Below are 26,449 nucleotides of genomic sequence, written 5' to 3'. Positions count from 1 at the left end.
TTTTTTTTTCTATACACGGAATGGCTGTTCTATTCTATCCAGCTGGGATTTCAAATGTAGCCGGCATCACTGACTTCGTGAAAACAGCGCTAGATGCTTCGAACAAAAGAATTGAAAAGTCGCGTGCAGACGCCGCGCTGCAGAAGGTTAGACTGAGTACGGCTGAGGTTGGTTTTGATATTCAGGCACGCGATCGAGATTTCTGGTGCTGTTGAACTCGGGGACGTTACTACTCCTTGCCGGGTAGCTTTCTTTCTCGCTTCATCGCGTGTCTCGTGTCTGTCCTGTTTTCAAGCCTGCCTCATTTTTCGAGTTGTGTGCGCGAGATTGTCGGGCCTGCGTGCGTGAGTTTCGGGGGAGTGCACTTCTGCACCAACACGACTTTGCTGCAAAGAAGAATGGCGCTCATGAGAAGAAGCGGCTTGTGTTTTCAGCCCTCATTCAACTTTAAGCACGCGGAACACGCAAACACGGAATTTGAAAAGTTTGCAGCGGACCGTCGATCGTCAGGGAAATGGAGCGGTGGCATATGGCAGCGTTTTCGGAGAAACGCAAGCAGCGCAAATGTGTTGGAGGGAGGGGGCGCGCGGATCGACCGCTCAGTTGGTTTTCTAGAGTGAATCCTGCAGGTCCTGATAAGCACAAGGATGTATAGTAACGAGATGCCTCGGCGAGAGTACCTGCTTATGATCTCGTCCGCTCGCGTGATTCCCCATTTCTTGATATGATACACACCCGTTAAATTTTCAACATACAGCAAAAAACTTCTAGGCATATTTATGCATAAATTTTCTTGCCAAATATTTTGTGTCAGCCGACCTGTTCGAAATGATGTCGCTCTCCGCAGCCGAGAAATAGCGTACAGCAGCGTATAGATTCAGCGTGTAAAAATAGACGAATTAATTGCTAAATAATGACTTTTATATAACAAATTAAATAAATAGATAAGCTGCAAGGTGGTCAAGAGTTGATAAATTAGTTCGCTACGGCTTGTAAAGGGTAGATCACTACTTCGGTTCCCCTAATGTGAAGACACGTGCGGTACTGTTTTGACGAATAGCTTCAGCGTGCGAGTTGGCCGCTCACAAAAAAAAATCTCTGGCGGTGTCCTGTAAAGGGTGCATCGCTGCAGTAATAGTAATATTGTGGAGAAGCCTACTAGAATGTTCAGACAAACGGCTGTATTGTGCGAGAACGTCTCTTACAGATTAATGATCCCTTTCAGGAGATACAACTAGTCAAAATGTTCAGGCGAAAGAGATTTCCTGTTTTCTTTAGCTTGCGTTATTCGTGCTTATTTCTTGAAATTCAAAGGCAAGTGTTAAGCAGGTTACATTCACTTCGCTCCAGAACAATGGAGCGAAAAGAAGCATTTGCCAATAGATTTAAAGAAACGTTTCTAAATGAAAAATTACACATTGAGTGTGCAAGATCAGGCTGTTTCCCAAAATAGCGTTTCAGCAGACATGAGAGCTTACATTGCTGCTTCGACCTGCTTTTGACATCTGATGTTTGACGAGAACAAGGCAAGAACGTGAAAAGGTGTAGTAAGAACAATCTTTTTTGCAGCCAGTGCGACATGTAGTGCGTCACAGTGCAATGCGAAAATCGCAGTGAGCCCAAAATGTAGGCATACGAATCCTCCGTGCATAGCCTCTGGATGCACTCGGGCAGCTTGCAATTTTTTTTTTTTAACTTTTCTCATCTCATCAAAGTATTGAGTAAAATCTTTAAGCGACATGGCTGTCCTGAAGTTATATGCTCTGAGTACTGTTGCCAGTTTGATTTAAGCTGTTTCGTCGGATCATAGCAGAGAGGGGAGCCAAGCTGGTGATGTCAAACCCATAACCCGACCAGAGCAACGGGAAGCTGAGAGAGCAGTTCAGAGAGCCAAGGATCTTCGCGATAAATCTGCAGACTCGGAAAAAGCCCTGTTAACCAAAGGAGCGACGACCTGGGACTAGGTATTTCCCCTGAAGAGCTCTTTATTGGATGGAAGATGAGGTTAACGCTTCCGATTCTTCCAGAGACCAAGAGACCCCTTTGGCACCACAAAAAGGCCTACTAGCAAAAAAAAAAATGGCTCTTGGTTTAGCACTGCTAAGCACGAAATGTTGTGCGAAAGTACAATTTTTTGGAAGTGAACACCACCGCCACGTACCTAAAAGCCCGACTTAGGTGTCCACTGATCCAGGGTGCGCGTCTTCAGCTTCTTCGTCGTCAATGCCAATTTACACAATGCACGACGGCGGCCTATGCTCCAGCGCCACGTTTCTGCATCAATCCTCTCTACGCCATCGCGCATTGCTCTAGTGCCGTGTCTCTGTCACAGTGTTCTCCACACCAACGCATGCAGCACACACCTCTCTGTCACTACCACTCAAAGCGCGAGTTTCATAGTAGTATTAGTTGATGAAGATTATGTGGAATGCACAGCGCGAGAGTGTGCTGAAGTTTGGTTTGGTTTGATTTATGGGGTTTAACGTTCCAAAGCGACTAAGGCTAACAAGAGGTTTGTTCGGCTGCGGTGCTCTCGCGCAGTGACCAGCGAAGCTGCCCTGTTCTCGCCGCCGTGGGTTCGAATCAGAGTCGTGGATACTCATTTGCCCTATTTTTACTTACTTATTTCACTTGCCACAAACCCAAACTCCGCATGATCTTGCACGGGGTTTACCTATCGAAATAGTGCTCTCGCGCTTTTAGGTATAAGGAGCGGAGAGCAAAGGAAGCGTCTGAATACAACCGGTGACAATGTTGAAGGGGTAGTGTGACGCTACCACTACGCTCAGCGGCTTGGATATTTAAAGGTCTAGCGATCTCCCAGAGTACAGTTCAGGGACGCATAGGACAACCATGCTTATACCTGATAGAAGCAAAGGGACACGTCAAGTACGACGCACCACCGCCAGCCGGCGACAGCAGAAATACCTACGGTTGCAGCTAGCCAGCAAACTAAGGACAGTTCGCCCCTCATGGCTATAAGCGACCGGCGTATTTGCCCACCCAACCGCTAAGTACAAATGATGCTTCAAAGAAGAGGGCTAACATGTAGCCAGCAGCACTGCATGACTATCATTATTCATCCTTGGTCATTCGTCATCACTCGGCGAGTTCAACGTACGCGTCTCGGATGTTCGAGTAATAAAGCTTTTCGTGTGTATTTCACGCGTCGAGTATTACATCGCCGCCTTCTAAAAGCTTTCGACATATGATAGGCGCCCATGACGCCATCCGTTCAGCCTTTATTTCTATTTCTAACATGACTGTAGCATGCCATACTTACTTCGTTGATGTCCTAAGGCGTAACCATCTGCGCGCATTGGCAATTTCCGGCGCACTGCTAATTACATGCAGCCACGATACAGAGTCCGATGCCGACGATGGCTCTGCGCTAAAGTGCCGCAACTTCACACGATGGAGTCTCACGGCATGGTGGGCTCTCCGCCGAGTGGCGTCGTGGGCGTTAATTAACTCCTTTGGGAACTAAGCATCCAGGGAGCTGATTTTCTCCTCATCGATCTTTGCTCGCGTTGATCGCGTTAGCCGACCACGCGCACCATATGTTGGGCTCTCCAGCGGTTTTTCTTATCTGATGCCGGTTAAGTGCCCCCACGACAATCAGATAGCGCAGCGCATCTTGTTTGCTGGGTAATCAGCTTGCTTTATTATTTACGCAGTTCGAGACGTCTAGTGAAGCTGCTGTACTGGACTCTTGTGCGGCCCAGTAATCAGTGAGGTGCAGAAAAGCAGACAAACATTGGTGCATTTATAGAACCGCTTCAAAGCAAGCTCGGTTTTTTGGCACAGTGCAGGGGATTTCAAAATTTTGCTAAGCACCAAATATTTCTTCTGCTTTTTTTTCTTTTGATGTTCTTGGGGTTACTTCTTATTTATGTCTTTAATGTGATATACTACATTCAACATTTTTTTATTGGCAGCTTCGCTTTAACACTCGGTGAAGACATCCTCCCTGGAATCTCTGCCAACTTCATATCTACTCTTTGTTTTCCATTCAGAATTGGGAACGCAAAATCGGCTTTGAGAAATAAACAGACGCTGCAAAGAGCTTCAGAATAGTAATATACAAATGCAGGCTGACATTTGTAGGAATATGTCATGATTTTATGGGCAATGTGTACTGGATAACTGTCAGTGCACTACAATAGCAACCCTTATTCCCTTCAGCAGCTTAACCGGTCTTCAACACTCCAAAATAATTGCAACCGACAAGTATACGGTGACGCGCAAGGTGTGTAGACGGATTTAGAGTGACAGAAACTGATTATTTAAATATCACACACTCACATAGCATGTAGGTTCACGACATCTCCTGTTCTTGTAGTATTTGTGAACTAATTTTAAGGAACTTCCATTATTATGAGTTTATCTGCGTTCTACAGTAACGCTTTGCGTAATCCGTTACCAGTGCTCACTGCATACACTATAAAGCCTAACTAGAGCTATACCGCAGTGAACTGTTCCCGCTGATGGCAGTCGGTTCTTCGGGCTCCGCCACCAAGCCATGCACAAATTGAGGATCGTCCCTTCCAATAATACCTGGCCTAAAGGCGGAGTACACGTGGCATGGATGTCGAGAAAAATGCTTTGCCCGACCTTGGCACACTGCTCCATGCGTGTTCGAGACTCGTGCACTTGGCAAGTACAGGGGAAAAAAGCAGAAAGAAACAATTCAAGGATATATCGCGTATGCTAGTAGCAATCCGGAAGTGCACGTGGGAGCTTTCAAGTGCAGGTGGTGTTTATCACTTGCAGGCTCCAGGCGAAAGCAGAAAAAACGGAACAGCTGTGGGCAATATTTATCCCTTTGTCTCGCGCACCCAGCTCGTTAATGGTCGCCATTGATTACGCGTTATTCGGAACGTCTTTATGCCGTCCTTCCTGTATATTAATACCTTAAATAGCCTGGAAACGAAAAAGAGCAGAAGTTCCTATGTTCCTGCTAGAGATGCAGTATGGATCGAGATTAAATAATTATTCCATTTCAATTAGATCTACATTTAAATCTTCTCGTTCTGCGTCATTTGCTACAACGTTCATGCTACTACCAAGATCTGGCAGTCGCTGAAGTTGAGGATGTGAATGGAGAGAAATCAAGCACCATTGTTATACTAAACTGGCCCCGAACGTACACACTAATTACGACGCGCAGTTGCGCTCATTTCTCGGTAATATTCGATTTATGAGTCAATTTTAATTTTCGAACAGAAATTGTGATGTCTATACTTCTGCGCTTAAATTTGCTGAGGAATAAAAAGAAAGTTGTAGTATGTCATTGATGGCGCTGAACAAAACTGCTGTCAACCTTTCTAAGACGGGGCACATAGCCACACCAGTACGACTTCATTGTTATATGCTGCGATATGTAAGCACTTGTGATCCAACGCGGCACTGCCCTCAGACGAAGCATCATTTGATCTGTTTTCTCGGCGAGTACAGGTGCGAGAAAAAATAATATAAGCACAAGTGACAGTTCCCCGGAGCGATAGATCACAACGCACAGTGCTGGGGTTGACGAACTCGCCGGTAATAACAGCGCCAGTCCATTTCCACTCGTGAGTACTAAGCGTACTCAGCAGAGAGTTATCGCTTTAGAAAAATTTCTCCCTCACTGCTCTTCTCTTCTTTTTTTTTTAATGTAGGCCAGCTCGCGTCTCCGAGGTCAAGAAGGTCATGCGCACAGTCATTAGCGGCAGGACAATGCTAAGGAGTAATACTTGCTCATACTATGATGTGGCTGACAAAAAAAGGCAAAGAGAAAAACGTTGTGCATATGTAAGGTAACTGCGTGTTATTAATGGGAAAGCACTGAATCCTCTTTGCATGCTGCTGGATAAAGTATTTTTTCCGGGGACTTCCAAAGTTTGGGGGTTGGCCCGCACCAACTGGAAATTTTGGTGGTCTATTCCAATTCTATTCCTTTCCAAGTCTACTTCAATTCTATTTCTTAGGGATACTATCTTAATTCCCTCCCTGTCTGACTCTATTGCAAGTCTATTACTTTCAGATTATGTTCTAATTTTATTCATTTTCAATTAGTGTCGATTTAAATTATATTTAGTATAGTTAACAGTGCACTAACTACCGCTAGTGACACTCCGCGCGTTGGCTGACTCCTCCTCTTTTCTGAGATGAGTTCAAAAAAAGAGGGGAAGGGAGCGGGCACGTTTAATTCTATTTAATTCTAATCCGTCCAGAACCGTGCCGCTAGATTCATTCCCAATACCTATTCATACCAAGTCAGCGCGTCGTCTTTAAAAGCAGAATCCGCCTTATCAACCCTTGTTATTCGTCGCCGCTTTGCCAGCCTAAACCTGTTTCATAAGTTCTTTTATAGCACCCACGGTTACGCAGGCTATATCACATCAACAGCTCGCGTATCGCATCGCACTGGTCATATTCTTCAAGTTTCCCGGCCTCGAACCCATACGACCACGTTCGCTGCCTTCTTCTTCCCCGAGCAGCATTAGATTGGAACGGCCTTTCCCACAGCATCGCCGCTATCACCTGCCCATCCAACTTTTCCAAAGCACTAACAGATTACATTGTATGTTGAAGCCACATGGCAACCATTGTACTTATTTTTCTGTATAATCCACCCCTTATATAATACCCCTACGGGGGTCTTTAAGGTAATAAACTGAACTGAACTGAATTTAATAGACAAATCAGCCGCACAGGACAATAATTCGAAGCTTCTAGGAATGCCTGGAGATCAAGTGTAGATCGAGTTAACGCAGTAAAAATACGAGCTCAGAATCCTCTTCAGTGCACCTTTAACAAAAAAAAAAAAAACAAGAAACGGATTGGTCAGGACCGACCTGTTATGAAACGCCCCCAATCTAAAGGCCGAGTTATGAAACGCCCCAACCTGAACACAGTTTGCGAGAAGCGGCTTCACAGAGAGAAAATTATTAGTTAGCTGCTGGTAAAGACAGTTAAAGGAAAAGCGTTGAAGCATGAGGCGACATGCGTGCTCGGTTATCTGCAAGAATACCGGCTGACTGGATACTGAGAATTTCAGATTTTTAAATTTATTATCGGCTTGAGTAACGAGTGGATTAGTTATCTTGCTAGGCGGCCGTCAGTGGGGACTGGCGGCGACCTCTTGGACAGTCCCAGATGTGGTCTACGGTGGCTCTGCCGCCGCATTTGCTGCACTCCGGTTTAAATCAATCCGGATACACATGGCTTAGGACAGCGAGGTTAGGGAGAGTTTTAGTTTGGAGTTGTCTCCACTGTACCTCCCTCCTGTTATTTGGTTAGGCTTTTATGCGGAGGTGGGTAGATAAGCCTTTCTAACCTGCAATGCTGAGTGATCTCGTGATAGGTTTTAAGGCCGTCTCTTGTCATTCCGACGTCCGAGCAGCGCCTGCAGCTTGGCCGAGAGATCCTCGAGCTTTATCGCGGGATGCCTCATTCCCCGGGTAAGACAAGTGAGCCGGAGACTGAGAAAAAAAATTTTATAGAGGACAGTGCGTTGCCATTAATGAAACAATGCATATTATAAAGAAAAGATTTGTGGTCTTTTTCTATCATATTAATGTTTCTTTTTTAATCTTCACGCAGGCCATCTATAAAAAAAACTGCGTCGGCTGCCTCGAAATGCATCCTGTTGTTCATTACAGGCGCCCGTGTACCCCTTCATAGCGCGTCTTAACGTTGCTGTCTAGTTCTTGACACCAGGTCTGCCTTACTTGCCGCCAAGGACAGTCACAGAGGCCCAAGGGGCGGGAGAGGTTTTCTGTCGCTGATTTTTTATTTTTGCAAAGAGTTATTTTAAATTCAGGCAGCCGCATGAAAGGAAGAACCCTGAGTCGACCTTTAATTAAAGCTTGTTACGAACTTTGGTGAAGCGCCGCATATTGCAGCAGTACGAACAAAGCACATAGAACAGAGTGTCGGGACAGTATCCGCGCAGGGTTTTCACACTCGGGCGTGGTCCTACACTTCCCATTCTGGTTGTTTGAATTAGGGAGAGGCCAGCCATGCTTCCGAACAAATATAAGTCAGGGCGTCGAAGGCGTTGCCATGACGACGCGAGCGATACACGGTTCAAGCAAGCACACAGAATAGCGTCTTCTGCTCGAATTTGACATTGCTGCGCACTTGGCAGGCCTTCTTTGGTCTTGGTGGCGTGGAATGCTTCCACTGTGATGACTGGGATTTAGTTTCCGGGTCGTACCCGCACACACAAGGCTCGTCAACAGTTATTATGGTGTTGATGAAGTCGGGGTCACTGTTTGTGGAATTCAGAATTTCCTGGGAGACTTCAACACGAAGCTGTTTTTGCTCCACCGTGAGCAGCTTCGGCACGAATTTCACCGCAACTCTCGCCTTGGCCAAATCTTCGGTGATAATGGAATGTGCAGCAAAATTGCTGATGTCCACCTCTTCCGCAATTTCTTGGATAGTCACACGACGGTCCCGCATCACCACAGCGTTCACTTCGGATATGGCCTGGTCATTTCGGCATGTTGATGGCCGACCGGAGCGTGGCTCGTTCTCCACTGATGTGCGGCCGACTTTAAACCAATTGTACCACTGCATAATCTGTGTGCTGCTCATAGCATCCTCACCGAAGGCCGTCTGAATATTCCGAATGGTTTCCACTTGGCTGTCGCACAGTTTCTGGCAAAATTTGAAGCAGTAGCGCTGCTCCTGTAGCTCCGCGATTCTCCTTGCAATAAAAAACCGACGAGAGCACTGCACACTGTCTCACTCAAACGCTTCGTCCCGGTGATTGACGCTATCGGCAGGCGGGAAAAAATTCTTGTACGCGCACGAAGGTTCAAGGTCGGCTTATGCAAGCGCGCTTGTTTCATATCCATCAGGTGTTCGCAAAAAAAAAATAAAGTCGGATACTTTTCTAACAGACCTCGTATGTAACCTCGCGCAACTGCTGAGCGATATCAATAGGACAATGGGGGCAAATAGGCGCTAGGTCACCTTCTAGTTGACGTATATCGGTGCACAAAATTTTACAAAATCCGCTTGTCTGGTAGGACAGGTGCATAATCACGTAAAATTTCATTATGTTAGTTAGACAGAGATTTTTAATTTCTTTACCTTCTGTGTTTTTTCCTTGTTTCCAGTATAAGCACATGCGTTAATTTCCTTCCTGCGATCCTTGTCTTTTTTCTTTGTGCTCAGAGCATGCACGGCCAGTACAAATCAGCACAAATTTCCGTTTACCTTAAGCTTATATGTAAAGTTAAATGGATGAATTCAAAAAGAGGGCTTTCAAAGAGGGCATTCAATGAGCCGCTTTCCACATACTCCAACAGTCTTCAGCGTTCCTCACAAGAACTTGCTCTAAATGTTTGGTTTCCATGTTTGTGAATAATTTTCTTGGCCACAAATAAACGTTGCGTAGCTAACGCGAGTGTTGTGAGTACCCTACTCTGTTTAATGCCAGCGCTCTTTCGTTTTCATGCATGTCATAAAGGGCATGGTCATCTCTATAGATTGTTCCACATTTTTTTCTTCCATTTACTGTTGATTGCATTCAGTCAAGCATCGCCATCGCTCTAGCGATTAAACCGTAACGCTTCGTGGCTAAACCTGTGAAAACAAGGGCATTTTTTGACTTAGTTATTCCGTCGTACGCTCATTAATCATCGAGAATGGGCAGCAATATATGCAATCGATTGGTCGATTTTCTGCTGGCATCGATCGTGGCACCGTACTCCAATCTCGCACTGGAAACACTGCTCTTCCAATCGGTCCACTCTGCTTCATTGTCTTCCTAAAGATATCATTGTGTATGCGGCGATCATGAGTGTGTGCGAATATTTCACAAACATTTTTCTAGCATATTTCTGAAAGCAGTGAATGTCTCAGCTGCTGCACCTAAGGAGGAGAAGAATTATGACGTGTTTTAATGTGCCCCACTTTAAAGACAACTATAAGCCTACAGGAAAACGGCCAGAAATTTCTATGGTCATACTGGAACATCTGTATGCACTCTAACAATTTTAATATATGTACTCATTTAAACCTAATGCCTTAGTACGCGTGCGCAGTTTTATTCTTTCTAGAGGCTCAGAAATTGGTATAATCTGATGATTTTATTTTCAGATAATAATGTTGCCCTTAATGAAGTATTCTATACCTCTACATTTCGGCAATGTGCGGGCCGGTGCTGGAAGCAATAGGTGAAGTTCAGACCTGATTATTACTTCTTCGACGTGGTGCCGGCAGAATATCTGCGTTTTTTTTTTATTGCAGACGGCGCTTCACTGCATCGGTACACGCCACATAAAGATCCACTGCGTAGGCACAATCAGTCTTCAGACTGTCTTATGAGTGCGGTTGTTTCCGCCTCAGCGCCAACTTCACACACTAGTTATACGCTTTAATTTTTAATCTGTTCCACGGGGCGTACCTAACCGCGTCATCGTCGTAATTCGTACACATTCTGGGTAGGAAGTACGCTTCGAGACCTGTCCACGAAGATGATTAACAGCAGGACGCCGACTTCCGGGCAGCAACGAATGCAACAGCTGCCTTCATTAGACAAGCTTCGCGTCCGCGAGATGCCGCTGCCAACTCTTGGCGTACACAAGTCGCCGGCGATCGATACAGCTTCGCCCTATGATATTACGCACGCGCTTATGCATGAGCGGAGCCCGCCACGTTTCAGCCGAGCTACTCATGGAATCGCCAAACTCCTGCAGTGTGTCTCGCCGAAACACAGTCTGTCCCAGGCCGATGGGTAATAAAGCGAGAAAGCTATTCACCGCTGAAATATATTATGTACTGAGAGACTGAACATGGAAATCAGTATGTCAGCGGTGTTTCTACGTTGGGAATCATTAGAGTTATGAAGAAAGCGATTTTGACTGCTTCATAACATTTACTACCGCAGCCGCCGCGGTGACTCAGCGGCTATGGCACTCGGCAGCTGACCCGAAAGACGCAGGTTCGATCTCGGCCGCGGCGGTGGAATTTCGATTGAGGCGAAATTCTAGAGGCCCGTGTACTGTGCGATATCAGTGCAGGTTAATGAACCCCAGGTGGCCGAAATTTCCGAAGTCCTTTAATATGGCGTCCCTCATAACCTGAGTCATTTAGGGACGTTAAACCCACATAAACCAAACCATTTACTACCGCGAACAGGTCTTTAGCGTGAGAACATCTTCCAGGGGCATGACATATTTCGACGTTATGTTCACGTATAAAACGTATACGTATAAAACGTATAAAACGTTCACGTATAAAAGTATAAGGTACATGTTTGCCTTGAAATCAGATTGCTCATGATACCAGTTTATACATTTGTTGCTGCATTGTACCATGTGTTGCAATCCTAGCAACCTTTAATGTCGCCATTACATACCTATACCAAGGTACGCGAAGCGCGCTTAAGTTGTATATCGGGGCTGCTATGCAGGATGCCCCGAGTTCTGGGCTTGCCCGAGTTATCCCCGAGTTTGCGTGACAGCAGTCAGTGAATGAAGACAGCGCGGAACGCGCAAAAGCCGCAGACAGTAAAAGTTTGAGATAAAACCACGTATATCGACAGGAGCGCATCCTTACTCTAAACACGAAGGGAGCAAAAAAAAAAAAAGAAAGGAGTAAGCTGGGATAGATTTTTCATCGTTCAAAGTACAGAATACTTGCGGTTGGCAACGGAAAAAAAATTCCACCTTCTAGCAGTAGCGACGATTTTCATCGACGCTCGATCTCCTCTATTTGCAAACCTCAATACCTCAGATTCCGCGTTTAAAAACCTCCTCCCATTGCTAACGGCAACGGACTATGCTGTGCAGTTGGAATATACCTCCACTGCCGGGGTAAGCGTTCCGCATATTTCGTCATATAGTTATACTCCGAAATTCACCATGCCCCTAAAAAGGAGTGCGACAGAAGAGAGCTTATTCCCTTCCATATAGGCCTATTCCTTTTCAGAGTGAAAGCTCTCCTATCTTAGAATCGAAGGGAACCAAAACCGGGACCAACTTTCGTCGTTGCGGCTGTTTTCTCGGCCGACTAGAGCAGCGCTAACAAGCGCAGCTGTCTAATCGCAGTGGAGTTCGTTTACAACGTAGCTACGTGCGGCTATCGCGCCCAGCGACTACCGGCCGAATCACCGATGCACGCCGATTCCAAACGGCAGTCTGAATGTGGCACGCGAAGCAAACATGCTTGCGGAGCAAAAGTTCGTCTGCTACGTGCAACCTCAATCATGGCGGCCGGCGGTGGTGCAACGCAGCGCCGCGGCGCTGCTGTGCGCCATTGCATACCACCTATAGGCTTCACGGTTGAGATTCATGACTGGAGGAGAGAGGAAGGATCGTTTGTCTTAGCTGATGCTTCGGGTGCTCAACCGTGCACCATTAGTGCACGCTTGCTGTTCGTCTCACTGTAGGCATTTCTTGCACCGCAATACACGCCTAACACATCCTTCTCTAGCACATGCTATACTTTACGTAATTAAGCGAAGGCAGCTCGGCGGGTGTCTAGCCCCCGCAGGTCTCAATAAAGAGGTACCAAGAAGGCCCAGAAGTTAAAAAGCAAGCAAGTGCAAAAAGAGAGATTAATGTTGCGGGGATGGTTCCGCGTGTTCGCTTAACCCTAGAGGCACGACTGGTTAGCCGGGCGTATATAGGACCTAGCTGGTGTGTGGGCTGGGACTGCTCACCTAATCCCAGCGGAACGGAAGAGTTCCCCGTGGGACGCGTGAGCGCGGCGTGGTTGCTTTTACTAGATCTTACACACAGTAGCCTAAGCTGGCGCAGCGAGCAACAGAACAAGGTCTCCCTCGGTGTCTTCCAAGGACGTTGAGGCGTAATAAAATGAGGGAGTACAATGTATCGCTCGGTGTTTCATCTCTGCACCGGTGACACAACAGCGGTATGACTTAGTAGAACGTTAAGTTGAGCGAGTTGGTATGGGTTCATGGTTGAAAAACAGCGCACAAACCCAGGTTTTCGCAATATACCCAGGTTTTCGCAATAAAGCCTTAGTTGTGAGTTCAGCGCTTGTCCTGTCGTTGCCTTTACTCTTTTCTCTAGTCTTTTGTGCGCTATTTTTCAACCATGGACAACAGCTGTAGGTGGGAGGTCCTCCTACCTATACTTCACAATAAAGCCCCTCTCGTCTGCGCAACACGACTGGTGGTGGTGTTTTAACGGAACTAAACAGAGTAGACGTGCGAAAGCATTTGTTTGGAATGGTTCGCTCTTGGTTTTGCTTTGCTGCTTCGTCGGCACGTCCGGCGGCGATATTAGACTCAGGTTAAGCTCCGATCGAGGTTAAGTTGATCTGATCTTTTGGCGCTGTAGATGGGAGCGGACGATGATGTGCAATGCACAGCGAAAGTGTGTTGCAGTTTAACACGAGGCGTGATCGGCTGCTGCGATAGCATAGTGCTCTCGTGCAGCGGCCAGCGAAACTATACACCGGGCGCCGGGGATCCCATGGACGAGCCCACCGACGGAGCAGGCAGCCAGGGCTTACAAATGTACTGTCGACGAATACTACGCGCAGCAAAAATTGGATTTAGCTGATTTACCACCACCGCACCCATCCTTATCGATCCGTGAAGCTCGCATTCTTCGCCGAATACAGTTTAATCTCCTACATACACCAGCCAAACTTTACCTATACCGGTACACTTCCACACCTCAGTGCCCGAACTGTCCACACACATATGCAGACATAGAACACTGCCTTACACAGTGCCACGACCCCTTCCAGTCCCCCGCCTATCCTTTCCCCCCACCCCCACCGTGGCCCATCTGGCTCGCCTCCCTGGATCTGAGACTGCAACGTGCCCTCGTCGCCTTGGGATGTACTGAACGCCTAACAGAAAGGATGTTCTAATAAAAGTGTCACCACCGCCGTGCAATGGCCAGCGAGGCTGATCTGTTTGTGCCGCCGCGAACTCGAAAGTAAGTCGCGGTAGTATTTATTTTATATCTGCGTGAGCTGTTGGTATGCTAGGTTTTCCCAAGGTCACCTTCAAGCTCAATCTTCACACAAACTCGAGAAGACGGTTAGACCTCGCGAAGTAGTGCTTCCGTACTAAAAAGTGTCAGATGCTTTTTTTTTTCAGCGGGGACGCTACTGGCATGGGTATCATCATCATCATCATCATAATCAGCCTCGATTAAGTCGACGCAAGCCCATCACCGAACGAATTTTCGCATTTTCCCACCCCACCCTCTTCCGCATCTAAATTCGCTTTCGTTTTTCTCGGTATGAACGGGTGCCGGCGGGAAAACAAAGATATAGTAAGAAAACGCTTCAGTCAGTAAACGCTTCAGTCAGTCTCCGGCTCAGTAATTTGTCTTCCGTCCTAATATTTAGAACTTGTCGGCTTGTTTTCTCTATAATTATGGCATCGAAAGTGCAGGGAAGCTTCGAGGTTCCTCTCCGGCCCAGAAATTAGATATATTCACCAACACTAGCGACGACACTGTGGGAGCTTACATTTAATAAAACCTATGTGGAAGTGTATGCGGTAACAAATAACTAGTGCAGGCGAAGCAAGTCGAGAATTCATGCATAAAGTCTGCGCCAATGGCAAAACGTGACAGTAATCAATGTAAGAGTAATCGTGACCGAAAGCAACAAGGAAAGTTCTGAAAGCGGTTCTCAGAATCATCGTTAGCGGGCAAACGATGCTGAGTAGGGGCAGTAAGGAAAAGGTTAACAACCTCGGTTGTATTTCCTCTCGAGCAGCCAGTACATTTCTGTTTTTTCGCACACATTTTAGTTTTATTGTTCACGTTTCATTTGGTTGCTGACAGTACACCTTGGCGTCACAGTTCAGGGCCCATGGTTTAGCGCTTCTATGAAGTACGCAGCATAAATCACAATGTAGCTTTGTGAGTAGGGCCGAGAAGATTTCGTAACTCAGTGGCGACTGTGGAATAGAAGTAGAGCATGAGTACACGCGGAAAAGTTAAGCAGCAGAAAGTAGCAATCGCGGAGTATCGCGCCTGAAATTCCTCTCCCTTCCATTTTTTACACAGTTCTACAGCCGCCACCCGTCCTCACAGACTCCAGGGGCATTGTTTCGAACTCAACGACAGGACCTTACACTGAGGGCGAAGTTGTTCGACTAACCTGCGTTGTGCCAGCGGGTAAGAAGTCATCTTTTTATAAAAGAAATGTCTTCCGATTGTGATAGGATCGCGCTTATACTGTATAGCTGCATTTTCATCGTCTTTATAATGTCGGAAAGAAATTCGGTTGGAGAATTTCGGCCTGTCTTTATTCGTGTCTCTGAATAAAGTGGTGTTTTTACTGTCTAAGACATCTCATATGTCCCAGTATGACAAAACAGCATCAGTAAATTAACGGAAGAGCGCTGAAGTGCATATTTGACGCTCTATTACACTGCAATGGATTAATCTTCCCCGTTTGTGAGGTCTGCAAGAATGAACTGCAGATAATTGATTATGCGTAAGAGGATAAGTAGCGTCTCGTGAATGGTTCTCGCACAGCATGATTTAGTTTATGTGAGGGTCTTTAATGCAGATTAGATAAATACGCTTTCGCTATTAGCATCGCAAACTAGATTGAATTAGTTATCTAACTCGGCGTGGATTTCGCAAATTTTCAAACACACAGACCGTGAGCAGTCTTGAATTCCGGTGCATGTTCTAGAACAGCATGGTTCTGCAGTTTCCGGCGCTTTAACACTGGAAACATAGATCTTGAATGAAGCTCACTTCCTTCCTAGCAAACCACAGTCCGCAGGTAACAACAGTAAACAATAAAATTGATAATATGATGGTACCTTTATCATGATAAAAGGTAAGAAGTTCTTTTAATCAGTTTCTAAGCTTGGGTTTTGTGCTTCTGCGTTATAAGAAACCTTTATTATGTTTTCACGTGCTCATTAGTTCTGGTGCGCAAATATATATATTTTCATCAAAAATAAGAGTTTTACGAGCGCGTTCGACATCGCACACTGCATCGCCGAACCTGATAGCCGGAATGAACTTGTTTGCTATCCCAGTGCAGGAAACCATTCAGTACCAGCTCGTCTATAACGATTTCACTCCCCCCCCCCCCCCCCCAGGCCAAAAAAAAAAGTTTTCAATGGTAGCGTTTGTCTAGTCTCTCACGGGACGAGCATATCAAGTCTAAAAATCAGGGAACCCTCTGAACAGCGCATTGCTATTCAGTGACTCAAACGCGGCCTCGAAGAGAATGAGCTGCACGTGTTTGTTGTGCTCGTATTGATTGATGCGTGCTATTTTCACAGTCAGCCACAAAGTGACGCTTGTCTGGAAGCACCGCAGCGAGGTGCTGAATTCGTCGCTTGGCACCATGGCGACACCTAGCGGCGGCTGGGCGACCACAATTGAACTGGGCCCGCTACGCCGCGAGCACTTATTGTGGAACATCAGCTGCCTGGCGACAAGTGACGTCTCAGTGCCCGTCGAGAGCTGGGTGCTCCTGGACATGTTTCGTAAGTACGTGCGACTGGAGAAAAACATTCGAGCACCGCCTGCCGGAGGTGATATCGAATGGCGCAAGCGCGAAGGATTAGCGGCGTTTAGGTGTTTGAAGCACCAGGTTGAGGCCTTGGCGTAAATTTTTCTTAAGCGACGTTAATGCCTCAGGACATAAAATGGGTATGTAATGATTGATGAAAGAAAATGGTGGTAAAACAAATATAAAAAGGTTGTCTCGTGTAATGAACTCGAGGAGTGAGTGGTAATGCGGTTTTTGCATAGAAGCAATATCCTGTTAAATAGAATTCAGCGCAAAAAAATAAACAGACAAGGGACGAAGAAAGAGACACACAGACTTTCACGAGCGCAATATCCTGTTGACCAGAACAGAATTTAGACACCCTGGTGTAGTACTTGGCCGCAACATTCTATAAACAAACCAATTAACCCTCGGCCCTCAGTCCCCAGCGACTGCGGAGCAAATGACCAAGGCGGCGGTCAGACCTGTGACGCAGCGGAGGGTGCTAAGAATTTCTGGCTCCGGACAGGCAACTGGCAAAGGACAGGGTTAATTGGGGAGGCTTGGCAGAGGCCTTTGCGCTGCAGTGGTAGTAGTCAGGGCGATGATGATGATGAATATACGATGAAACATAGCTCAGCAAGAGACCCGCGTGCGGCCAGGCGCAGAATTGACCTCGGCTTCAGGGAAAACCCGCAGCAGGTGGTGAATATCGGTCTAAATACTCCGGGATATGCAGACTAGACACCCGGGGGGGGGGGGATACAAGTTTTGTAGTATGGGCTACTCTCGAGTTACGGCAGGAGTGAGGACAACTCCAACCCAGGATCCTCCGAAGAGTGACCAGAGTGACCTCCTCTGTACGGGTAACATCACGGAGGGGGGATACCGCACACTCAGGGACGAGAGCACGTGTGCGGCGCCGGAGGTGCTCCTTTTTTGTTAAAAGGAGGTCATGATCATCCAGATTGTGGAGTTCAGGCAATGAGAGGTCTAGAGTCGCCTTGCAGGTCACATTATTAGCAAGGCTTTGGGAACTCAAGCGGTGACCCACTTGTAGTTACTTGTACTTTCTCTTCAGTGCAATAACCCCAAGTTCGGTGAATGATATTCCTTCTAGCAGTTCAGATGCGAGTATACGCCTCGCACATCAGCTTGGTACAAGATTGGGTGGTGTTCATCCTCTGTTCAATGATTACAGCTCACAAGACAATGAAATAAATACCTGCTAGTCACCATCCCATCTCCGCAGGAAGGGTATCGTTAACACACCCAAATTCGTTGATTGGGCAGTACCGACCAATAAAACAAAAATATTTGGTTAAGTGCTTCCTAGCAGTGCTCTTTTGATTGCTTCCCAACCTGTATACGCTGCTTCCCACCCTGTATACGCTGCATTGGCGAGCTCTCCTATCGACACTGTGTCGGCAACGAGCGACAGAAACAGCTTATGTAATTAATGGGATTCGTTATTGCAATCGCAGTGGCGCCTGCGGAGATTTCCTTGTGGAGCTGGCCTTACGGTGAAGGCGAGACCTCTGGCTGGGTCATGGAAGCCCACGTCCCCGGTGTGGCACCTGGGACTTCGGCTGGGACATCATCCCGGTCAAAAGGATTAGCTGGATCCGGTATCTTCCTCGGGCTTACATCTCCGCAGTCATCGCTGAACACCGAACGTGATGCGGCCGAAGGTCTCTACGTTCCCCGCAGCTTCGAGTGCGAAGTGGCCGGAAGCCGTCCGTACTCCAACGTGACGTGGTTCTTGGACGGACGCCCGTTGGGCGACCACCTCAGTCACACTCGCTCTCAAGACAACGTGACGAAGAGCGTGCTTCTCCTGCCGGCTCTAGAGCATGCGGGAAAGCTGCTCGAGTGTCGTGCCACGAACAGCTACTTGCCGAGAGGTCGGCGCGAGTTCAGTCGCTACCTGGCGGTTGACCTTTCAGGTGAGCAACTTGCGGATCATGGATGCAGTTAAATGAAAGCATTAACATTCCTATCAATAATTACGACCGAAGATCGCGCAAGACGCGGAAAAAAATCGCAATAAGAGCTTCTTGCGTTCGTTTGTGATCCGTTAGAGCGTTCTCTCGGTGTTTTTCATTAAACCTACACGTTTCGTAAATTCTAGAAAACTTTTGCATGTTGCCGTTTTTCTATTGGCTTTCTTATATTACGTCGTCTCTCTTTTCAGTAATGCACAATTTTGCCATAAAGATTATTTTATATCTGCGGGAATGAAAATTTTAACTAAGGCGAGTAGTAGCAAACACAAAAGAACGGAAGTAGGTTTGAATTTATGCGCTCGAGAAAAATTTGAGAACGAAAGTGGATGCAAACTATTCACAAGTTGGAGAGGCAACAAGGTATATAATATATCTGTGCAAGACTCATGACTAATCCTCTCTACACGTGGTTTTTAGGTAAAAGCACGTCTTACCAATTTCTTAAAACACGAGAATAATTCCTTAATTACAGGGTTAAACCCAATTTCTACGCGCAAGAAAAAAAAAAGTGGGCGTAGTTTTCCAGTGCGCAAAAGTCAAGACACCGCACGAAAATTAACGGATCCATTCTGGTTATTCCAGAAGTATGTCTCCAATTTAGTGCTGATTTTAAACCCTTTTAAACGCCTGTTACAGATATTCATGACGCGGCTTTGTTCGCAGACAAACGTGAAAAGCGCATATGAGTATAGCAAGGTTAAAATGCAAGTACTGACCAGACGTCTTAGTAACGTCATTGTATCACGCGCTACCCGCGCTAACGACGTACTGCTAGAAGTCTCTTGTAGATATAAAATGGTCTCTGCGACATTGACCGAATATTACGGCAGTATACAAAGGCAGCCAGATCTTTCACGGATGCGGAAGTGAGGACGTGGAAAGGTAATGTACGACACAATGTAATTGCAATAAATGAGGAAAGAAAACACTTGACACCGTAAGCAGTTTAGTGAAACCTGTCACTGCCGTATCGCTAGTGAAATAATGAGGAAATACAGATAACTTTGTTCTGAAAGAAAAACCAGCACCAACTGTTGCGATATCCTGCAAAAAAAATAAGCCGAAAAAAGCTAAAGTATGAAACGTCTTGCTGAATAACCCGATTTCTAGCCGAATTTGAGCTCATAGAGTGTCTCCGGATTTTACGAGTCGATTCGGGGGAAAAAAAAAAAGAACGGAAACGAAGATCTCGATTTTTATCATCCACTGGGATGCCCGGTTTTTTTACTTTGTTTTCTTGTTTCGATGTACGATATCTCTGGCGCAGACAAGCCGGAAGTGAGCCTGAGGCTAGGCGCGGGCCTCAACGCGAGCCACATCACCGAGGGCACCGATGTCTACATGGAGTGCTCAGTCCTTGCGCCCTCCAGACTCGGGGACGTCACCTGGCTCCACGATGGCCGGGAGCTCAAGGACGCTCCTGCCGAGGGCACGCTGATAACATCGCGCTATCTGGTCATGCGCCGGGTCAAGCCAAGCCACTCTGGAAGCTACTCCTGCCGAGTCAACGGGGCTACCGGCGATATAATCGAGAGCACTGCGTTGTATCTTCGCGTAAAATGTAAGTATACTCAGTGCCCAGAACCTGCTTGAGAAATCGTCCTACGCGCCGGGTGATTTCTGGAAATCAAGCTACATCTTAGGTTCATCCATTAGTTTCGATGGGGTATTGCGCGCGTGAACCATAACATGAGCGCCGCGTAATCACAGTTGACGGGCTCGTTAGGCTATATTTACTAGACAGACCCCCCGAAAAACATAGGGCATGTCACTACACTTTTTACGGTCTTGTTCATTGCGAAGAAGATACATAAAGAAGTATTTGAAATATAGCATAATTTCGAAATAATTAGAAGAAAAGACGAGCTGAAACCAAGAGGATCTGGACAGACAACCTCCGCAGACTAAGAGCATGCCAGGCGCCGTGCTCTGGTCGTGGGCTCGGATACCGCCAGTGGCATTTGGTTGTCAGTAAAGCGCGGTCACCTGAATTGTGACATCTAAGAGCCCTCGATCACTGCATTTAAATGAAAAAGATTTCATACGATGCCGTTACCTGCATCACGTTCCCCGCTCCCCCTTCTGTATTTCAAGAATGGAGTTCTTCGGTAGAGTGTTATGTCACTGTGCAGCATTAAATGCTATACTTGTGTAACAGTCTCCTTCCTTCATCATTGCAGATCCTCCCACTTGTGATCCGGATGAGGAGCCGGTGTTGCACGTAGAAAGAAACATGGTCTTCAACGTCACATGCAACGTTAAGGCAGATCCTAAAGACGGCTTACGCTATTTCTGGATTCTAGAGAACAACACACACGTTCCAGACACGTCGGCGAAGAGTCCAGAAGGTCCTCGTCCAAAACAAACTTCAAGGTCGCTCATCACGTTCTCAAGCTACCTGGAGGTCCTCGCCAACGCTTCCCTTTTCGATGCCGTCCTCGCGTGCTGGGCAGAGAACGCTGTGGGGACGCAGAAAAAGCCATGTCGCTTCACATTCACGCATAAGGGTACGTCGTTGTTCTTGTTATCCAGACTTCAGTTGCCATATACTGCCACGTGGGAATATAAAATAGAAATCGGGATGTGCACCCAACGTGGGTGCGTTGTGATGACGTCAACGGCGACGTGACTTCTTTAAACCGAAGATCAATTTCGTCCTCATCTGTCACGGTGGGGGACAGGTTGCTGACAACCAGTTAGGCCCGTTGCCACCTGCCATGGTGTACGAGTTATGAAGACGTCACAAGGCCACGTGACCTCTTCGCCCAATCGGCGAGTTTCGTGACACACGCCGCCATTGTAGACTATAATGCTAACGCATTAAAATGATAATGGAAGAAATTGAAAATAAGCTTTAAAATGATAGCCCATGCGATTTCGATATGAACTTAAGTGCGCTATGAATAGGAATGCCAATATTCTATTTTATTCCTTTATAGTTATTCTCCAGCTCTCTCTTTATTAGTTATCTGGTTTGAACCCCTTATCCTACGTCTCGCGAGCTCGAGACGCCGTGCTAGCTCCTCCTTATGTCATGTTCGTAGTAGTGATGCACAACAAGATAATTTCATATGCACGGCATGAATCATTCACCGCCATCTTAAGACACTGGTTTCCCCAACATCCTGTAAATAACCGCTGTCCCAACAGGCGAGCATTCATCAGGCCTGACATGCGCCGTGGGCAACTACACGGACACGTCATTCTCGCTTCTCTGCTCCACACCACCTGGAGCAAATGGAACGGCTTCGCCGCGAGAACCACGGCGGCTTCTGGTGGAGGTCCTGGACGCCGGGCCACAGAACAGGTCCGAGCGCAGCTTCTGGGGCCCTGATCTTGGCGCTCCAATATTCGTGACTGGACTGCGTCCTTCTACCGACTATCTGGTCGTGGTTCGACTCCCTCCCGATGCAAGTTTTCGCACCTACGTCCGCACCCTAGGCCTGGCACAGACTCTTAAAGGACGAGACGGTGAGGAGCCCTCTGAAAGTTTCTGTTCGATAAAAATGTGATAGGTTCTCCGATCAAGTACTTACACACTTCAACAATTAAGCAATGTCCATTGTACAGCCGTGGTGGTTAAGTGGTTATGGCACTCGGTTGCTGACAAGAAACACACGGGTTTGATCTCGGCCGCGGCGGTCGAATTTCGATAGAGGCGAAATTCTTGAGGCCGGTGTACTGTGCAATGTCAGTGGACGTTAAAGAACCCCAGGTGGTAGAAATCTCCGGAGCCCTTCACTACGGCGTCCCTCATAGCCTGAGTCGCTTTGGGAGGTTAAACCCAAACAAACACATAAAATGTTCCCCCTATACAAACACAGAAAACGCGTGGTTATATTCCAGTGTAACTATTAGGCCGTAATCCGTATCACACAAGAAGGAAAAAGAACTAAATCTTAGCGAAACTGTAATACACCGCCCTGTTTGAGCAGCAAAGAGGGATGAGTGCGAACTCGCACTGGGGACAATCAGAAAATTTCAAAAAAGAATGATGAACATCACACGTTTCACGAAAACAACAGCACAAAAACAGTTGTTCAGATGAGCTACTGTATAGTGGAAAGCTCCGGACTCATTTTGACCTCCTGTGGTTCTCTAACGTATACCCAAACATCTGTACACAAGTTGTTTTGGGTTCTCTGTTTCATCGAAATGAGGCTGTAGTGGATGGCATGGAATATGTCGCCTTGCCCACAATGACAAAGCGCCACAGCCATGGAGCCAACAAAGCAGATTAGAGCTACCTTTTACTCATCGACGCAAATAAAGTTGCTATTTACAGTTAGCCTGGCTGGGTTCTATCCTATCTTGTACTTGTAAGAAATATTCTAAGAAATCATTTATACAAGTAGCTCAGGGAACTGAAATGCGTGTTTTACTTCGTTAAGAATCTTGTCTCAAATACTTTTAGCTGCCTCTCTCGATCTGATTTCCATTCCAAATTCATGCGTCAGGCGCTGATTTCCGGGCAACTGTTAGGGAGTACGAGGGGCTTGGGTTTTGTTTGCTTGATGCATTTCTTTTACCTTCCGTGTCGCGAAAATCCAATCTTATCTGGTTTCTCCATGCCAAATTCCGCACTCACATTAGCGACGCCCCCCCCCCCCCCCCCCCCCCCCCCCCACACAGCCTCTCGCAGCTTCCCCTTAAATCTACCGATGCGATGAGTAGGCACAGAAAGTGGCACTTCTGTTTGTCCGCAGCCATGTTCTCACAGTAGGCTTAATGAAATGTGGTAACTCATATTGCAGACTTGACAAGAAGCACGCAGCCAGGCCGTTGGAACACGACGCTGAGTATCGTCGTACTGACGTGCGCCGTGGCGGCAGCATTGGTGGCCTTCCTCGGCATCTACCTCGTCCACGCCTTCAAGGAGCGATGGAAGAAACCAAGGCGGTCATCTAGTGAGTGCGGTGGCTGTGCCAAAGCAAAAGACGCAGACTCATTGTACATCCGCGACCAGAAGTCGTACGTCACAGCAGCCGAATGCTGCTGAAAACAGTGGCCGCGGTGGGCAGCGGATTACAATGAATTCACGTCCCTTCGATGTGACGACGCGTGTGGTATCCTTGTGCTGGGTGTTTGTTGCCTTATCCCTTAAAGGGGCTGCGAAACACTGCTTGGGGGGATACCTGCTATACTTCAGGTGGATTCTTTATGTCACACAGATGCTGACTCAAAAAGAATTACAGGAATCGATGCACAGGAACGGGAGTTATTCAATGAAGAAATCTCAAAATACAAGCAAACAAAACGCTGCCCTCAACTCGATTTTGGCGGGGCTTCCCACTCCTATTTCGCTCTCCCAATGACGGTCCCTGGCACAACCAATCAAAACAGCCTGCCAGAGCACGTCGCGGAAATTTGAACTCCATGGTTCCCTGCTCTCTGTAACTCGTTCTTGCTGAGACTGTCAGCGTCGTTTACATGCCGGAGCCCCTGGTGGTGTATTTTTATTTTACTTGCTTTGCAGGGCTTTTATCTAAGACAAACAAGTTGTTTTTGTTGATCTAATATAAAACACCGACAGGTGACAAAAAGTGTCTGTATTTATTCACACAATTTGCAGTAGATTTACAGTTTGTCAATCATCAAGCTCGCGCCAGGTGATGTCATATCCGCTGCTAAAACCCGCCACTGTGTGGGGACACCATCAGAGCCATGAATTTGTTTTTGGTAGGACATTAAAATATTAAAAAACAAAATATATGCGGTATTACCGGCGTTACCATTGTAACTCACTGTATGCGATCAACAGGCAAAACAGTCAAATAAAGTTGCGTTTCTGGGCCCCTTTAATATATGCTCAGTTGAGTATAACTTCTGAGGTGGCAGGAGTAGCCACTCTCACTCCATGAGTTACATGGAAGCTAGCGTCAAGGCTATCCGGGAAGGATCTTTCCAAACTGCCTTGCGCCGGATATTGCGGGAAATTTTCTCCATCCGCTGTTATCCTAGCTTGCAACCGAGTCCCCCCTCCCCGGAAACCTCTGCAGCGCAGGCAATTCGACCACGCAGGTCGGGGGTGACTATCGTCTTCTGGGTGCACAGTGATAGCCTCAGGAGAACACATGCTTCACCTCCATGCTGCAAGTTCTGGTATTACAGCACAAGACAAGCCATTGCAGAGATTTTGCGACTGGGAGTGAATACATCTTTGTTTAATTACTTCACAACCAGCCCCCACTTTTCATAGTAAGCATGATGGGGAGAATTACTAAAATATTCACTATTATTTACAGCTCGGTGGTATGAATGGATTTTTTATGGGTTTGATAAAGTAAGCAGTGTAGCAACGCAGGGAAAAGGATGCCGTGGCGCTGAAGAACTTACGTCAAATGGGTGACGCAATTGCGGACAACACATTAGCTCCCGTTTCTCCCGCAGAATACATAAAGTGGCATCTAAAATTCAAATGCGTTGCAAAATATCGCTTATTAGAGGTTTTGTGTTCCCTCAAAGACAATTAATTATGCCCTTGAGCAACGAACTGATACTAAAACTGCAGGGCATACGACAAATACTTCTAAGTGAAGCAGATTTATTTAGACACTTCTCGAAGAAACCAGCCATTGAACGTCATCCACATGCTGCACATTCCACGCTTGTTTAGAATACCACAGCACAGTGAACCCTGAAACTAATGATCTGAGCTCATTTTGGACAACTCGTCCTCATATATGGACCCCGATATACGTGCATAAATTCCATAGTTAATTGGCTTGGTATAGAAGCTCATGAGCGTAGTGCCTGTTATCATACTTTTTCTTCTGCTCATTAACGTGCGACATTAAGCTCTAGGACTCACGGTTCGAAGGGCTATGCTTAATTGTTTGACTGTGGATGGTGTGCCCTGTGCTGCAGGCATGAAAAGTCTTCAGTCGCCGAACAAGGCTTTCTGGCCAAACGTTACCCGACAAAGAGCCATTCACGCGCATCCAAGCTGGCCACATGACTGCAAGACATCTAGCGGCTAAGCGGTAAAAGTTCGGTGGCGGAAATAAAAGCATAAAGAAACAATCTCGCTGCCACAACAACACATCAGTGCCATTACGGTGCGGTTCAGTCGTCTACTACGAGTCAAGAAGTTGTTGTTCTCTTTTGCTGATAACATGGAACGATGAACCGACAAGGCTTGACGATTATCAGCCCTGACATCACAGACGACCGCCGCCAGTCATAAAGGAGAAAAAGAAAAGAAAGGAAAAGAAAAGAAAAGCTTACAATACCTGGCCTCTGATTGCGCTCATTCCGTGCACCTTTTTTGGTGCGTTTCTAATGCCATTCCGAAAAGCAAGGTCTCATTGGAATAGACTTCACTTTACCAGCTTTAGTTTCATTGGAGCTAAGCTCACTTCAGAAGCTTAACACGGAAGGCAGGCCATTGTTAATAAAAATTACATCCAACCCTGCAGACATTACGCGAAATGCGCAGCGCAATGTTGGGGCGAAAAGAACGAAACCGCTGTCCGATGTCGGGTAAAGACGTCTGAGCTTCGTGTGAAAAGCAACAACTCCAATGCGGCCTTGCGCTACGCTGTGCACTGCGAGCCATGCGGGAACCAGCTGTCTTCGTCACGGGCTTGCAGCCGCGAGACGGTGCTGCTATCTTCGGCGCTGGCCTGCGAGTGTAAACTGGCTGACGTAAGCCTGCGCACTCACTCAGTACGACAGCGCTCCAAAGGCGCGAAATTGCTCCCCGCACATACTTTAACCTGCTTACTTCTTATCATTCAAGGAAGGAGGGCAAGAGTTCGGGCATACGTCACCCCGTTTGCACTCGCAGTCAGGGACCAGCGGCCAGCGCAAGGCCAGCGCCGTGCGATGCCGTCGCCGCCGCTCCCGCTCCCGCCGCCGTCACGGCTGCTGGATTACTTCTGGCAAAGACGGTACGTTTCACTTTCTCGTTTATTACTTTAACAGCGCGCAAATGCTTTAATAACAGCGAATGAAATGCCAGGTGTGTGTAAGCGCGCCGACCCGTT

General features: G+C 46.9%; 1 protein-coding gene across 1 annotated transcript; it reads left to right on the top strand.

Annotated features, from left to right (window-relative positions):
- The first annotated feature begins 15,007 nt into the window (after nt 1-15,007).
- Nucleotides 15,008-24,171, top strand: LOC149335432 (uncharacterized). The gene is made up of 7 exons (XM_089553804.1): nt 15,008-15,113; nt 16,244-16,450; nt 17,940-18,401; nt 19,729-20,022; nt 20,642-20,968; nt 21,612-21,932; nt 23,216-24,171. The coding sequence occupies exons 2-7, from the start codon at nt 16,309-16,311 to the stop codon at nt 23,458-23,460; spliced, it is 1,791 nt and encodes a 596-aa protein (XP_089409930.1). The 5' UTR covers nt 15,008-15,113; nt 16,244-16,308; the 3' UTR covers nt 23,461-24,171.
- The last annotated feature ends 2,278 nt before the right edge of the window (nt 24,172-26,449 follow it).

This window comes from Amblyomma mixtum, chromosome 7 (genome assembly GCF_055824585.1).
Source record: "Amblyomma mixtum isolate Tamu chromosome 7, ASM5582458v1, whole genome shotgun sequence".
In the NCBI taxonomy this organism is placed as follows: domain Eukaryota; kingdom Metazoa; phylum Arthropoda; class Arachnida; order Ixodida; family Ixodidae; genus Amblyomma; species Amblyomma mixtum.
This window is presented reverse-complemented; position numbering and strand designations above follow the sequence as displayed.

What these genes read in the sequence shown, in the direction of transcription:
- LOC149335432 (XM_089553804.1), top strand. Translation starts at nt 16,309, where the DNA reads ATGGCGACACCTAGCGGCGGCTGGGCGACCACAATTGAACTGGGCCCG. An exon ending in GTTGTATCTTCGCGTAAAAT is followed by an intron (nt 20,023 to 20,641) that starts GTAAGTATACTC and finishes TCATCATTGCAG; the next exon opens with ATCCTCCCACTTGTGATCCG. An exon ending in CTTCACATTCACGCATAAGG is followed by an intron (nt 20,969 to 21,611) that starts GTACGTCGTTGT and finishes CTGTCCCAACAG; the next exon opens with GCGAGCATTCATCAGGCCTG.